Raw genomic sequence first — 16,980 nt, 5'->3', positions numbered from 1 at the left:
AGTTTTCAAAACAGGGGGTTAGTATGTTCAGAAGTTAAAAGGTTTTCTTATTATTAGTATTATTATTATAAACTTTGGTCCATTCACGTTTTGTTTTGCGCCCCCTTAAGGATTTAGAATCGAGGCGTACGATCCCGGTGTCGAGGCACTCTTGTAACGGTATCTTTGATTTCTCTCGGTGTAGGACCCACTTTCCTTGTAATCTCATTTATTTTTCTTCCGCATCTCGATTAGGTGTATGCTCTAAACACGTTCCTGCATTCGCATATTTCATTATGTTTAAATTTACTTATTTTGGTTACATTTGTTCTTCTTTTTTTTATAACTTGCATGCATGTTAAAATGGCTTCGTCACCTTCGATGTCGGCCAGCACATGCCCACCCTGGTGTTTGGGGGATATCAAGGTCGGGACGTGTCAACAAATCTCCTTTAATCTTGATGTTATAGCTTGGTTGATAACTAATTTGAAATTCAAGACAGTATGGTATGAACAAATGGGTGGAGTAGTGCTTTTGTTTTACTTGTTGGTATATATGAAAATGGGGGAATGAACAACTCTTTGAAGACAACTTCACGATGCCACAATCTCCTAAAACTATTATTTTTATGGCTGCAAATGAATGGTATGATGTCTCTCATTGTGTATGCTCTAATGTTTCTAATATGCAAATGTCTCTGGCTTGAGATCCACCTACTGTAGGGAAGGTGAAGCTTAATGTGGACGGTTCTCGAGTCAATGCTACTTGAAATATGGGTGCGGGAATAGTTCTTGGAGATAACATTGGTGATTGGCTTGGCAGGTTCTCTGTCAACTTGGGCAAAGGGCAAGTGGTTCATGTTGAAATATGGGAACTGTATTTTGGACTAAATCTTGCAGTTGACAAGAGTATTTCAATATTATATGTGGAGATGGAATCGGTTCTAGTGGTTAATTTAATTAATATTATGACTAATACCAGTTTTCATTCTCTTGCAAACATCATTGATCAATGATAACAACTTAGGCACGCATAGCCGAATGCGAGTTAGTGCATGTCTACCAGAAGAAGAATATGGTGGCAGATATCATTGCCAATTGGAACTATACAATCGATCTTAAGTGCTATTATTTTGATAATCTTCTTGATTGAATTGGAACTTAGTCATTTGATGATATGATGGGAGTCCTTAGGACTCAAACTATTTGTAATAACTCCTTGAGTAAGTTTTGGGGGTGACCCACCCCCTTATGTTACCTAAAAAAAACTTCAAAGATATGTGTTTTAATATGTGCATAGTTTTAAGTGTTCATGCAACTTTAATATGAAAGTGTTTCTACAACTATTCAATTGTTTGTTAAAGTGTTACTACAAATTTGTTCAGCTGTTTCCAAAGATTTCATAATTAATCATCAAATCGTAGATAAAATTTTCGAAGTTAAGTTGAAAAAACAATTTCTCATTGAAGCAAAGCTTGCATTAAAGTATAAAAACATTGTTATTTATTTTTTGGAATTTAGGCATAGAATTTCTCATTCTAATCCTCATCAAATGGTGAAATAAAAGATGTTCTAATTTATAATGTTAGTAAAATTCTCACGGCTTTGCTAAATAGAACACAATGATTGCACATCGAGAAAATTGAGTTCAAGGAAACTAATGAAGATGATGACATAGTTTAAATTAGATAATGAGTAGGTTGAAAATAATTAAATTATTTAATTAATTAATATATAAACATAAGCTGTCATATTGGGCCTTAAAGTAAGTTTTGGGTTTCTAGACTTATCAAGTCTAAGCCTATTGGGTTTATAACTCAAGTTCTGCAACCTAACTTTAATAAGACCAAAACAGCCCACTAAACATTCAGGGACAGTTTTGGATATAAGGATGGAACGTGTGGGCCACACACGTGAGTCCACTATATAAGCTAAGTTATAGCTTCATCCTCCTTAGGGTTTTGAGCGTGAAAATGAGAAGGATGGAGAGCAAAAATAATCCTCCTTTTTCATCCACCATTGTCGGCCACCATGGGTAGGAGTTGCTAGCATCTCACCTCCCCATGGTCACCTCATCTTCTTTCTTGCTCATTTTTTTGATGTGGATACTTAGTGGCCTCCTTCCTTGGAAGCTTTTGGAGAGTCCTCTTCAAGCAAAGGAAGATTACATTCATGGAGCTTTGAAGGCCTTTCCTCAAAGGTGTCAACTTTGGTTCTAGGAACCAAAGAGTATCTTCAAGGATAATCCTCTGTAACTTTGTTTGCAATAAATGTGTTTCATCCTCCCTTAGGCATTTAAGATTTTTATAGATTTGATTTGAATTCATATAATCTTAGCTTCCGCCTTTAATATAATGTTAATGTATGAGATACTCAAATGATTCTCTAATTTCACATAAGTTTTCCTTCACCATCTATAGTATATTCAAGTTTATGCTATTTCAATCTAGGATGATCCAAGTGGTTAGATTCGCCTATGGCGAGAATTGAACCTAAGACTTCTTACTTACAAGTAAACAAATGCACCTTTAACATGAAGTTATGATATATTTTCTTTTATTACTTGCTAAAAAAATTATATGATTCAATATCTTGAAAGTGTGGGCCTTGAATTCCACACAACAGTAGCCCCTCATGGACCACCTAGATCCTACAAATGAATAAAAAATTAGATCTACATTGAATCTCACATGAATAGCCTCATCTACAACCAAGAAAGAAAAGACAAGTGAGACATCACAACTATGTAGTGTGAACCAAATGTTCTCCAATGCTTAAATTAGATTCATTGTTAAATTAGATTAATTGTAAGAACAATGAATCTTAAGCTATGAGTTTCTTGGTTAGGCATGATCTTGGAGATGATTCATTACTGTACACGTTGAGCTCCCAAAGTGGGTCATTTGAACTCCATGTGATCACACCCATTTAGCCAAACCTTGCCATCGCCAACCCCCGTCTATCCCGAAGCTCCTAATTCTGTCGCTCTCTCTCATGAGCGCAATAGCCGAACTTGGAAATCAATTTCTCATTCACATGATAATGATAGATCTCGCAATTTCACGCACAACTCACTAACACGACACAAAAATAATAGATTTTGGGTCAAGAGATGACATGTTAAAATAACAAATTTGACACAAATACGACAAATACAACTTAGTTGATTTATTTAATCCGACAGCTAAAGAGAGTTATGTGAAAAAATATAAAAGGCGTGTGAATATCGCTCGTTCTCAAATCCAAATACTTGGACGGTTTCTTCAACCCGATTGTGCAATCACCAACATCGAAACTGGTCCGGAAGAGAATCAAATTGGGCATAGATTCATAAACCATAATAACCCCAACATTGGACATTAGTCCAAGAACTACCAATTTCCAAATGACGACCAAATCAACAAGAACATCACACTAATTTCCAAATGATTCACACACACAAGTACGAAGCTTGTTTAAGCCCTGCAATATTGCTACACACCCATGAACAATTCATCCGCGGACGAACCAAAAGAAAAATGAAAAACGACTTGCGGTTCTTTCCAACACTAACAAAGCATTAAAGAAGAGAGAAAAAAGAGTGTGGCAGTTATTCGGAGTCTACTCCTGATATTGGTGAGAGATTCTACAACTGCAAAGTGCATACAAATCTACCAAACATAGCAATCTCATGGGAATACAAGAGAATTCATATGAATGAAGTTGGTTTACAAGCTATCTAATTTTGTATCCACCAAAGCATCCTCAATCTGTCAGCACCAAACCAAAAAACAAGTCATCCAAATTTAGACGGGTCGCAGACTCGCAGTACTTAGCAATGTACACGTGCTATGCAAAACAGGCCCAACTGTATCTATTTATCACCACATTCTACCAATATTATACAAATTCTAACAAGACCCAACGGATGAGAGAGAAGAGAACCCCATTCTATACTTGCACGATGGTTGGAGGCCTCCGAGAAAATTTCCACTATACACCAATCGAAGATTCAATTCCAACATTTGTCTGAAAAGCTTCCAATCACCATCTACCCTAATTTTCAGAGATCTGCCATTTAAGATAATCGTCATTAGTATTTCAGTTACATAGTTTTGCTTCCATCAACCATTACAAATAGCAATCATTTGTAATCCAAATTAATAAGATGCCAGATCATATATTAACAAGGTTGCATCTATTCTCTTCACCGCAAAAATTACACTGCATGCCCAACCATCCATCAAAGTCCAAACAAAAAGCAGGAGAGAACTCATTTCAAGTTTCGACTAATATACGACATGAAAAGATTTACTTTTTAAGTATGTATGTGCTATAAAACTATAGAGCATACGAAAGCCCAAAGGCACAAATAAGAACAAACAAAACTGATGTAAAAAAAGGCCGAGTAAGGTAACACATGGCCTGTAAGGCAAAAAAATCTAAGAAACATGCACTTATGCAAAAGCTTAAATGTGATCAAATTACTCGAACCTAATGCAACAGGTCATTAACCCTGACTTGCTCACTTAACTGATCTAGTGCTGACACCCTCTCCCAGGAGAAAGGCAGGTTATTCCCTTATAGCTTGCCTTGTAATTGTCGCATAGACTTGCGCCATACAAAAACAGGGAAAGCAGAAATATGCAACAAACAAAAGTCGAGCATGACTTGCTCGGTACTGCAATTCATGACCCAATACACAAACAAAAATGATCCATCTTACTAACTTCCTTGAAATAATCCTTCCCTACCAGGAAAACAGTAGATAACCACCATACTATGGTGGCTGGCATAACTTTTAAGAAACTACTACAATATACGTATACGCCCCAAAACTGGAATAGAAACGACAAAAACAACCGAGCCATTTCAGACCCATTTCCAGTGGACACGTTCTCGCTGGTGAAATACACAGCATTTATTAGTTAAAGGGCTAGTTGAGCCCAGGAGAAACTTTTTTGGCAGTCTTGCTGGGATCCCCAGATCGAATAATTGGTTTACAGGACACTCTTAGGGAGTCATGTCTTCTAGGATTCCAGCTTTTTATTTCTTACAAAAATCTTTGACCTTACTCCCTGAACAGAAATGAACGCTGTGTACAGGTCATGGGACTCTACGCTGAACCTTTCTTTTTTAAATAAAACAGCCTTAGAATGTACTAGAAAATTTGGCGGGCAAAAGGACCAAAGAGCAGAAACACAATCTCCCATTGAGCAACATCAAGATTGTTATTCTGGGGACAAGGACAGTTGGACACTTGGAGTGGTGATGCATTCCTTAAAATTTCTAAAGAGGGAGAGTCACTGGGTGAAAATATGAGATCATATTTGATACCAGATTTGATAGTTACAACAGAAAGTAATAGTCAGTGGTAAACTTGTGCTCAAGAAGATAGAACTACTTTGACACAGCAACACCTGTATACAGCCGGTATATACGCAACCCTCAACTTCATGTTTAACAAGAATGCATAAGATAATGCACAGAGACTATTAAAAGGATTAATCTGTCATTAATGTTTTGGTTTCCACTCAGTAAAACCTCAGTCGAAAAACAAGAGAACTTTCAATTTCACTCTCAGTAAAAACTGTGCGATTTCCTGCTCCCACACACCAACTCCATCTTCTTCTCTCTTCTCACCCCCTTCCTCTCTCCAAATTCTGTTCTATGAGTGATTTCCTTTCTTCTCCTACAGACCCCTGTTTATTTATGGCCTTCCGATTGAAGAACCTAAGGGAGAATCAATGAACATAGATAAACAGGTGTGTGCAACCATTTCCCTATTTTTGTTATAAAACTCTCTTCATATTTGAAACAGCTGGAAAGTGAAAGAAAATTCCGAAAATGTGGACCCTGGCAGTAATTTAAATTGCTACACATCTATATAGCAATTGAAAACCAAGAGTTTGAGTTTTATTTATAAAGATGTCATTCAAAAATATTAAACGTCAACGACTAAAGGTGGGGGTGAACAAGTAAGCAGGCGAGGGGGTAAAACACATAGGAATATACTTGCTGCTCATCCTCTTCAATGACAAGTGATTGAAGAAGAAACGTTATCTTTAGAAGGAAAAAATATGAATTTTGAGAAATGTTTTGGAGAGAAATTTAAAGCACGCTGACCGTTTTAAGTACTAATACTTCCAATGTATACAATACTTATTGCAATTACACACACACATATATATAACAGCTTCACACTGTAGCAAGAAAAAGTAAGCAACCCCTCATGCATGACACATTTTGCGCTATCATCTAGAATTCATTTACAACATATTCCACCATTCACGGCTCCAAGGTGAATCATGCATCAATACTAATAAATAGTCTGATCCATACATAACATAAGAACCTACACATTTGGTTCCAAACCAATAAAAAATTAAAATAATGGGGCAGCTACTGCAAAAAGTTGGTCAGGTTTAATGTCATTGATAATATCATTTTAGTCAAAAGAAAGTAGTTTACAACCCCAACTAAACACTATAAACGCACTTGATTACATAACATGGAAGAACAAAAACTGCAAAATGCTTGGAACAAAAATCAAGTTGACAGAATCTTACCTCAAAAGAAAATAGTTAAGTCCTAGGCGAACCTGCATCCGATCCAGATGCTGACGAACTATCACTATCTGAGTCTGCAGCAACACGGCAAGAAAAAGAAACTACTTTACCAAACAAGAACTTGCATAATTGCACACCATATGCTCAGCAATCTGTGAAATAACTTTACATCTATGAGCACAAAAATGTATTATAGTACCACTTGAGGAAGATCCAGAATCACTGCTAGAGCTGCTTGAACTACTCGACCTACTCCTATTATCACCCTGGTTATCCCCTTGAATGGGTGTTGAAGAGGAAATAATTCTTTCATCTGTTCAAAAAAGGAACGAGCTTCAATTTATCAGTTTCTCCAAGGAAATCACCGATTCCAATGCCATGAAACATTGCATTCTGAAATATTTTACCTGTCTTGGGTTGTTTCAAAACCTCTGCTGCAACTGGGGCCTGGGTCTGTAAAATATAAGGAAAACTTAATCATTTACCAACGGCCGTTGCCACAAGAATCAGAGGTTAGAATGTAGCATGAGTCAAGACATACCTGCTGCTGGACATTCTGCTCAGCTTCTGCTCTGGCTTGCATTTCAGCTTTTCGCTTGTGTTTGCTCAAACTCTTCTTGTAATTGGTTACAAACCTGTCCAGCTCCCACAGGGTCTCGGTATCAACGCTATCTATGTCCACTTCAATTTCATCATCATGATGGAATAGTGCCGAATTCCTCCTCTTTATAATCTGTATAATGGCATCCAGCTTCTCTGAAGGTAAACTCTGGAGTTGTGTGCTGAGCTTTTGCTTTTCTTCATAAGTCATGTCCCTTTTATGTGGATCTTTAGCTTTAGGCTTCTTAGGAGCGGGGGTCCTAGGAGTAATAGTCATGGATTTAGGCTTCGGATCAGAGTGACGAGAAATGGACTCAGACCTGTCCAAAATCCTTCGCATATCAATAGGAGGTGGTAGCAGTGGAGGTGCCTTTCTTGGTGTAGGTGTTGGAAGATTAACCCCATAATCATATCCAAACCTCAGCTCACGATTGTAATCTGACTCTATGATGGCCCACCTGTCCTCAAATATTCTGGATAACTGCTCTGCCATTACATGAACATCCTGCCCTGGGGGGTTATAGGTCATGGCATTTTGAAATGTAAGTCTCACGTCCTCCGCAAATTCTTTCGGAGACTTGTACCAATTCTTGTTCAGCCTCGACTTAATGGTACCCAAGTCCATTGGATGCTTGATAATGATATGATAATCATGCAAACCAAGCTTGGCAGCATCAACAGGTTCATTAAACACCCAACCATGCTTGTGTTTCATCAATTTCTCAAGCAAAGAACTGCAACTCTTGAAAAACTTGCTTCCCATCCCACCAAACCCTTGCCACAATTCTCCTCCGCCATGTCTCTTCCCATTCGATTTCGACTTCTTGTTACTCTCAGCAGGTGGAATCTTATCCTTGGCAAGCAAAAACTCCGAATTACGATAGAACTGGTTCGCCTTGGGGGTTCTCTTCTCTTTCTCCACAATATCACTCATTCCCTGACTATTCTCCAACACGGATATACTCAGTTGATGCAAAGGCCTGGTAGCCTCTCGAGGAACACCTACAGAAGCAACCTCAGAGTGAACCAGCCTCAGCCCTCCACCTGCACTATTCGCCCCATCATTCACTGAAACATGGGAGTGACTAAACCCACCAATCTGCCCCTGTTTAGCCTCAATTCTCTTCACCAAACTCCGCACCAAATCGAGCTCACTCTCAAGCTTCCTTCGAAGCTCCCGCTTCTCCTGCTTCGACCTTGAAGCCAAATTAATCTTAGTTCGGCTATCCGAAGCCGGCTTGACCACCCCATTCTCTTCAGGTGAATTCCGACTTTCCCGCTCAATAGTTGCCTCTACCACTGCCTCTGCTGCTGTCGCCGCAGGTTCTTGCCGGTTCAGGCTCGAGGAGTCATCAGAGGCAGCAGCACCAGACTGTGAAATGAGCTGCTGAGCGGAATTTCCATCCTCAGACAGAATAGTATGAGCCGGAGGCCGAGTGGAATTCTCCTTATTCCCGTTATCCTTGTTCTGACTCTTTCCGTCCTTCTTGTTTTCGTTGTTGTTGTTGTCCTTCTGGTTCTGGTTCTGGTTGCTGTCCTTCTCGTTCTCGTTGATGTTGTTGTCCTTCTCGTTCTCGTTGATGTTGTTGTCCTTCTCGTTCTCGTTGATGCTGTTGTCCTTCTCACTGATGCTGCTGTCCTTCCCGTTGATGCTGTTGTCGATCCCGTTGATGTTGCCGCTGGTGGTGGTTGGGGTAGCGGCAGAGGCAGAGGCGGGGGCGGGGGCGGGGGCGGAGGGGGCGGCTAAGGCGGTAGTGGTTGTGGCGGTTGCGTTGGTATTTGTGTTTGCGTCGGTGTTGGCGGTGTTGTTGACGATATTGTTCTTCTTGAGGCCTTTGAAAGCTTTTCGAGTATAGACCTTGCTCTCCGTGAACCTCTGTTTCTCTCTGGCTCCATCACCTTCTCCTACTGTAGGCCCCGAAGCCATACATGTACCGCCCAAAACCCTAATTCCCGTTTTTCCCTTTCACAAAGATCCAAGATGCTTAGGGTTTTTTACCGCTATCCGCCCAAACGAAAGAATATTAACAAAACCCTAATTCTCCCCCCAAATCTCACAAACAATTCACAAAATCCTAGGGTTTCTTTCCCCTATCCGCCCAAACAAAACAGAGATCACCAAAACCCAATTTTCCTCCCAAATCTCACACATAATTCAAGAAAATCAAATTAGGGCTTCCTTGCAACAAACCAGTGAGAGAGAGTTAGGGCTTACAAGTTACAACATCGACAACCATATGGGTAGAGCTTCCAGCTTCGTCTGCCTTTCTCTCCGATCAGATCTCGCTCCTTCGCTTTCTCTCTCTAAAACGTTTCACCGTCTCACAGTTTCTCTCTCTTCCGTCTCTCACTCTCTCTCTGTATCCTTATCTTACAGGTGTACGGCGAGGGAGAGGTTCGTGAGGGAGCGGTGGAGTGACGAAACGTGTGGGAGCACCAAAAGAGTCGTGACCGGGAAGTATCATAGCACGGGTGCGGGGATTGACTCACGCGACATATGAGGGAGTGACACACAACGGACTAATGGGAGAGCGGGAGAGTAGGGCGTGAGCGTCACGTTGAGCCTAAGTTTATTGGGGGATTATGTGGCGGGGGACTCGCTTTGTGGAATATTTGGAAGTGATTCCCCACGCGACAAGAAGGCGCGTGTAATTCAGTTTCGGAAATTGTAAAATGTGATTCGGTGATGATGAAAGTCTCCGGCCGGGTTTATTCTATGCCCCGATGTTGCGCTCATTGCTGCCGTTTGCTTGGGCGGTGGTTGTGGTTGAGGAGAGTTTCAACTCCCAAGTTCTTTGTTTGAAGCCAGATTTGAGCCCAAATACAATGCTCCTCCAAAAGGCTTTCTTATTGAGAGTTTTAACGAAAAATTCGCGGTACTGTTTACTTTAACGAAAAATACATTTTTACATTAAAAAGTCAAACATGGTACTATTTATTTTACCTTTTATTTTGTCATTATTATTAAAACTCAAAGTTTTCAAACTCTTTTCATTAGTTTTCTTTTTATTATTTGGTAAATTTTGTTTATACTAGGGGATGGCTTCGAATTTATTCAGTTTGGTTTTTTTTTAATTAAAAATGAAATTTAAATTACTATTTGATTTCGTTTTTCTCTGGGTTTTTTCTTTTTTGTTTGGTTTAGTTCAGTTCGTTTTTCTTATTTTTTAATAAATTTGTAAATTAGTTTTGAAAATAAAATAAATACATAGTATTCATTTATGTATTATCTGGTTTCGAGACCTCTACAATCAAAATCGAACCAATAGCTTTATGTTTAATTGGATACTTTTCGGTCTCTGGACCATAATCACGCAGAAAATCTCATGGTAATAGTTTTAAGTCATGAGTCATGACATTAAATTTTTGTCTGTTTCTAAATGTTTTTATTTATTTATTTTTTTATCAAAACTCGTAAACAAATTTTGTTAATCAGTTCAATATTGAATTTTTCATACAAAATTTAAAGCTTCACCACTCTTGTTTGATTAAAATTTGAACTTTTAATTTTTTTCATGTTAATCATATCGTAATATTTTGTGTAATTTCTTTCATATGACTTAAAAGACCATTTTAATTTGAATTTCTAACTTTGCCACTAATTGTTTCTCTTCCTTCTATCATGAGTTTTGTTCTTGCTTTCCTTCTCTTATTTTGTTATTTGATTGTTTATTATTTTATTTCATACCGTAAAACTATGAGATTTGGTAGAGGAGCTGATGAGTAGAAGGTGGACAAAAGATGACATTGACGAGCGAAGGCGGTGCCAAGTATACAGCGACGAAGAATGTTGCGAATAGTTGGGATGAACGGGCTGGAGAAAAAGAAAAAACATTATAAATGTGGCACAGTATTAACTGTTTAGATTTCTTGAGTTAAGAATAAAAAGTGTTTGAAAATCCTTCAAAATCTACAAACAAAATTGGCTTAATTGGATTATTAGTCTCCTTAGTAATAAGATAGTCAGAAGATAATCTATGTAGTGAAAAAATTAGGATTTAAGAGCCACACCCACACATATGAGGCTAAAACAAACTCTCAGTTAATTATTCGCACGTAAAGTTTATATGTGAGACTAATTTTATCTTTTTAGTCTCACATGTGAGCCTTTTGTGCTAACAATTAGCGGAAAGTTAGCAAAACTTTCAAATTTTGGGTCTAAATCTCAATAAACTTAACCAGAGGAACTTACATCCTAATTTTTTTACCATGAGGGTAATTTTTTGACAACCTTATCATCACAGAGACTATTAATCCTATTAAGCCAACAAAATTTATAAGAATTCTCCGCATTCCATATAAAAGTTGTTGGATTTTACAAATGTCATCAAATTCATTCTTTCAAAAGTATTTTAAAATTCTTGTTAATCTTAATTTGTAAAAATAATGTGAAGGAGATTAAATTTCTAAATTAAATTTATAAATCAAATGATGTAGTTGTTGATGATTAGATTATTAATCAAGTGTTGATTAACGTGCTTATTTTCTATTAGTAACACATTATTTGATTTATAAATTTTGTTCAAAATTTTGGTATAAGGAAAAATTGTAAAAAGTAAATTTTATAATTAGAGAGACGCCAAAGGAAAGTGGAAAATTCGGATTCCCAGTAAAACGCCACGTGCCGTGAGTCGCCCACTACGGAATCGAAGTCTTTGTCCATTATCCTCTCTCTCTCTCTGTCTGCCACATTGAAGTGCGTGAGGGTGAAGCAGAAGCAGTTGTGGAAGGAAGCAGAAGCAGCACGTGTTGAAGGAAGCAGAAGCACGTGTTGAAGGGAAGGAAGCAGAAGCACTTGCTGAAGGAAGCAGAAGCAGCAAAATCGGAGAAATCAAGCGGAAGTGAGACAGAGAAATTCGAAAATGTGCTCTTCAGAGGGTGATTGCAGGCCTTTGGGCTTTCTACTGGGCCTTCCGTTCGCTCTTCTCTCCCTCCTCCTCTCCATCGTCGGCATCGTCATCTGGATCGTCGGGTATAAATATGATTCCTTGTATTCTTCCTCTCTCCAATTCATTGATTTCTCTCTGAAATTTTCAATTTGCAATTTGATCGATCACCTCATCTTATCTTGGTATCTCAAATTGTGATTGACTGATTGTTCAGTGCTTTGAATTTTGAATTTGTGATCTGATTTATTGCTTGTGGTGGGTGGTGCCGTCGTGGTGGCGGTGGTGGGTGGCAGATTGTTGCTGACGTGCATATGCCCGTGCTGTTTGTGCGTGACGGTGATGGTGGAGCTGGCTCTGCAGTTGGTGAAAGCTCCAATTCATGTGATGGAATGGTTCACTTCTCAAATCCCCTGTTAATCTCTCCCTCTTTTCGTCTCTTTCTCCTCTGCTTGCTTGATACTTGCAATTACTCACTTTTTTTTTCTTTTAATTTTATTATTTTTGTTTTTAATATATGTCGCCTTCTTAGATACATATTTCATTGTGAATGAATGACTGAATGCTTGTGTATGTTTGTATATGATAGTTTTACAATATCATCCGGCAGTCGCATGTTCATTAGATATCGTTACAGCATTATTACCAGTCAAATGATGGTGGTATCAAAATTAGATCTCGGAATTTGTCTTACAACTCATTAATACGATACGTAAATAATATGAAAATAACGAATTTCAAGCCTACATAATAATTAATCGGATTATTATCGTATCATACAGTAAAAATCCGTTAATAACTAGTTGTTAACAGGCTTGACACGGGAGTACAATATTAACATTTACATCGATACTCTTTTGTTTTTTTTTTTTTTTTGGTTTTTTTGAAAGAATTGTAGTTTATCTTATTAACATTTACTTCGATACTCTATTTTTTCTTTTTCTTTTTCTTGGTATAACAATCTAAATATAATCTGGGATTAGACTTCCAGCGGCAGATGGTTAAAGAGAGACGAGTGTCTCAAAGCAGTTGAGTCCATCCAGCTCCACCGCGAACCTCGGCGGCGACCTCCGGCTCTGCTTCTTAGCCTCCGGCAAGGATTCCATATTTCCCTCTTGGTTTGCTGTACTAATCGTGTTATTTGATGGAACGTACTCTTCAGCTGCTGTGTGGGGAAGGAGGACTTCACCCTCTGGCCCAAAAACTCAGCACACAAATCATCAAACGAATTGAACATGGAATTCATGATTTCTTTAAAGGTATATTTCTGATCAGATGAACTAAAACTTGAAAACCCAATTCTTTTTTTCTTCGATTAAGAAAACCCAATTCTCAAAATCGATAATTTGAGGATGTAGAGAGAGCATTTGAATGTTTGATTGCGAAGAAAAAAATTATTTTGATGAATTTAATTTTTTTAAACTATTAAAAAAGAATTTACTATAAAATATAATAGTCACAAAGTATATCTATATATTGTATATTAAAATATTTATTATATTATTATTCTATATAAATTTTTAAAAAAATATTTTTATTTATTTTTATAGTATATGATAGGCAAATAGTGAGATTAAAAAAATTATAAAACACACTAAAATAAAAATATCAAGTAATTTAAAAATATCAAATACATTAAAAATATAATAATTAATTTACAAGTGCAAAAAATGTGAAAAAAAATATGCAAACGCTCTACGTTTTGAGGATAAGTAGATCATCGTTTCAATTTTTAAAACCATACAAACCTTCATGAATAGAATTTTTAAGGGAGTTCAAAATAAACCAATATAATTTCCCTTGGGTTTTATTGTAAAAAACGTGCAAGGTTTCCTCAACTTTGAAATGCAACTCCTTTCATTTTGCATATCCTTAACCATTTGGTATTGTGTAGTAATGTACTAATGTTTTTTCATTAGACTCTTATTTTGGGTATGTAATACTTAAAAGACAAATGTTGTTTTTATGTTTTGAAATAATATTTATGTGATAATGTGATATACATATAAATTTAGTATTATGTTTTCAATTTTTTAGTGGTCAAATTATGTTTTCATTTTCATTATTTATTAATTTAAAATATATTTTTCTTAACGGGTAACATGTCACATCCCGGCCCAAGCCCCCACCACATCCTAGACTCGACTCTACCGTAGCACGATATTGTTCGCTTTGGGCCTCGACCACGCCCTCACGATTTTGTTTATGGGAACTCACACGAAAACTTCCCAGTAGGTCACCCATCCTGGGATTGCTCTCGCGCGAACTCACTTAACTTCAGAGTTCTGATGGAACCCGAAGCCAGTGAGCTCCCAACAGGCCTCGTGCTAGGTAGATATGAGAATATACATATAAGGCTTACAAGATCCTCACCCCTAGGTGATATGGGATGTTACAATCCACCCCCCTTAAGGGCCTGACGTCCTCTCAACACACTTCCGGTCAGGGATTAGCTCTGATACCAAATTGTCACATCCCAGCCCGGGCCCCCACCACATCCTAGGCTCGACTTTACCGTAGCACGATATTGTTCGTTTTAGGTCCCGACCACGCCCTCACGGTTTTGTTTCTGGGAACTCACACGAAAACTTCCTAATGGGTCACTCATCCTAGGATTGCTCTCGCGTGAACTCGCTTAACTTCAGAGATCCGATGGAACCCGAAGCCAGTGAGCTCTCAAAAGGCCTCGTGCTAGGTAGAGATAGGAACATACATATAAGGCTTACATGATCCTCACCCCTGGGCCATGTGGGATGTTACAAACCGATCGGGTCAATTACCTAATAAGATTAACGGATCGATTTCTGGTTGGGTTATATTACCCGTTTACTTTAACGGTTATTACATGACACGATCCATTAAGATATCATGTATGTCACGAAAATGACACAAACACGAAAAACATGACACGAATGTCAAGTCTAATCAAAATACTTGTAGAGTAGATTATAGCAATGGTCCCTCAATTTTGAACCAAATTGGAGCAATTGTCCCTTAACTAAAAATTCATTACCATTGATCTCTTAACTTATTAAAACGTGTAGTTATGGTCATTTTCGTCAATTCCATAAGAATTTTGTCAAAATAAGTTATGTTAGAAGGACCATTGTATCAAATGGGTTAAGGTTGAGGGACCATTTCTTTAGTTGGATTAAAGTTAAAGGATCATTGTTACAATTTTTATTATTTAATTTTCCATAGTTGCCCCTTGATTCAACCTCACATGCATGGCACATTACTCATTTGGACGGAAGTTCTAACGGGTTGACGAAAATGACTATAGTTGCATGTTTTGATGAGTTGAGGGACCAATGGTAATGAATTTTTAGTTAAGTGACCATTGCTCCAATTGGGTTAAAATTGAGGGACTTTTACTACAATTTACTCAATCCTTGTAAGTTGCTAAACAGGTTACCAGAGAATTCAAAAGAAAACAGCCTAATTTGCTAAATGAGTTTGGTGTAATTTTAATGCTTACTAGAGAATTATTGTGGAAGTGAACCACTCATTGTTCCGTGACCAATGTTCTTAAGTATGATTAGGCAAGTAGTCAGGTGGCACAGAGGAGTCTAGTGCCTTATGTTGGAGCTGATGAATGGTGTAGGCTGATAGGAAAACTGTTAGTAGTTGTTAAAATGGTTAACAGAAAGGTTGTTAGGTAGTTGGTTCTGTTAAAAACAAATTGCTTAGAGTGTAAGTTGTGTGTGGCTATATAAGCAAATGTAATAGCTCCAAACAAATGATGGAAATACAATACATAAAATACAATTGAGAATTCTCTTCTTTCTCTCTCTAAGAATTCTTTTTCTTTCTTGCTTTCTCTACAACATTAGTTCATTCTCTGCAACTCTTCATTTCTGTTATCATGGTATCAAGAGCCGAACGATTCTCGATGTCGTTCTTCCGTTGACATTGTTGAGGATTTGTGGTGTTTTTTTGCGATTTGGGTAACAATTTCGACTACCATCAAGCTTCTTCTTTTTCTAGTTTACGCAATGCCCATTTTCTATTTGTTTCAATGCGTCAGTGAACATTGTTTCGCATGGTTTTTTTTTTTTACTTGAAAATTCAAGGCCAATAGCCAAAATTGAGTCTTTGCAGTAGAGAATTATTAAGGCTGATAGCCAAAGATTGTGTTGTTCATAAAGCCAATAGCCAAGATTGTGTTGTTGATAAGGCCGATAGCCATTTCTAGTGAATTTCAACAAGGCCAATAGCCATTTTCTTGATTATTGCATGTTTGTAAAGCCAATAGCCAAAGTGTATTGTTAGGTATATCATATAATCTTTCATTACAAGTTTCTTGAAATATCATCATGTTTAAGTCTGTAAAGATTGAGGGGTTGTTGGGAATGCTTACAGTTAGGCTTCAAGATGATAATTTTGTGAAATGGAGCTTTCAATTTCAGTCTGTTTTGAAAGGTTATGATTTGTTTGATTTCTTTACTGGAGATTTACCATGTCCACCAAAGTATGTAATCAATACAGACACTGGAGTTACTATAGAAATTACTACAACATACAAAGATTGGGTGAAAAAGGATCTTGCATTGCTAAGTCTGCTCCTTGTCACCCTTTCCAATGATGCCATCGAACATGTCATTGGGTGCAAAACTTCACAAGAAGCTTGGAACTGTCTACAAGAAAGGTTCGCCTATGTATCAATGGTTCGTGTGAATCAACTAAAAATGGAATCTCACACTACACAAAAAGGAGGAGATTCTGTGGACAAATTCATGCTTAGACTCAAGGGGATTCGAGATCAATTAATTTCTGCTGGTGAGAAGATATCTGATAATGATTATATCATTGATGTTTGCTTGTTGATTTTGAAGTAATCAAGACAATGATTCTTGCAAGGGATTCCATAATGTCACTTAAAGATTTTCGAGCACAATTTTTAGGTGCAGAAGCTAGTATTGAGGCTCAGATACAGGTTCTTTCAAATTCCATGTCTGCAACGTATGT

General features: G+C 37.6%; 2 protein-coding genes across 2 annotated transcripts; one reads left to right on the top strand and one right to left on the bottom strand.

The window, feature by feature from the left end:
- Positions 1-3,601: 3,601 nt before the first annotated feature.
- Positions 3,602-9,914, bottom strand: LOC103405552 (transcription factor GTE4-like). The gene is made up of 5 exons (XM_008344567.4): positions 7,068-9,914; positions 6,934-6,979; positions 6,726-6,839; positions 6,527-6,600; positions 3,602-4,028 (listed from the first exon to the last, which is right to left on the bottom strand). The coding sequence occupies exons 1-4, from the start codon at positions 9,051-9,053 to the stop codon at positions 6,542-6,544; spliced, it is 2,205 nt and encodes a 734-aa protein (XP_008342789.3). The 5' UTR covers positions 9,054-9,914; the 3' UTR covers positions 3,602-4,028; positions 6,527-6,541.
- A 1,832-nt stretch (positions 9,915-11,746) lies between these two features.
- On the top strand, positions 11,747-12,585 carry LOC103405553 (signaling peptide TAXIMIN 1). Its single transcript, XM_008344568.4, has 2 exons — positions 11,747-12,098; positions 12,309-12,585. Exons 1-2 carry the CDS (start codon positions 11,989-11,991, stop codon positions 12,430-12,432), a joined length of 234 nt encoding a protein of 77 aa, XP_008342790.3. The 5' UTR covers positions 11,747-11,988; the 3' UTR covers positions 12,433-12,585.
- The last annotated feature ends 4,395 nt before the right edge of the window (positions 12,586-16,980 follow it).

Source organism: Malus domestica, chromosome 17, assembly GCF_042453785.1.
Source record: "Malus domestica chromosome 17, GDT2T_hap1".
NCBI classification, from domain to species: Eukaryota; Viridiplantae; Streptophyta; class Magnoliopsida; order Rosales; family Rosaceae; genus Malus; species Malus domestica.
This window is presented reverse-complemented; position numbering and strand designations above follow the sequence as displayed.

What these genes read in the sequence shown, in the direction of transcription:
- LOC103405552 (XM_008344567.4), bottom strand. Translation starts at nt 9,053, where the DNA reads ATGGCTTCGGGGCCTACAGTAGGAGAAGGTGATGGAGCCAGAGAGAAA. An exon ending in AGCAGAATGTCCAGCAGCAG is followed by an intron (nt 6,980 to 7,067) that starts GTATGTCTTGAC and finishes TATATTTTACAG; the next exon opens with ACCCAGGCCCCAGTTGCAGC. An exon ending in TTCTGGATCTTCCTCAAGTG is followed by an intron (nt 6,601 to 6,725) that starts GTACTATAATAC and finishes GTGTTGCTGCAG; the next exon opens with ACTCAGATAGTGATAGTTCG.
- LOC103405553 (XM_008344568.4), top strand. Translation starts at nt 11,989, where the DNA reads ATGTGCTCTTCAGAGGGTGATTGCAGGCCTTTGGGCTTTCTACTGGGC. An exon ending in ATCGTCATCTGGATCGTCGG is followed by an intron (nt 12,099 to 12,308) that starts GTATAAATATGA and finishes GGTGGGTGGCAG; the next exon opens with ATTGTTGCTGACGTGCATAT.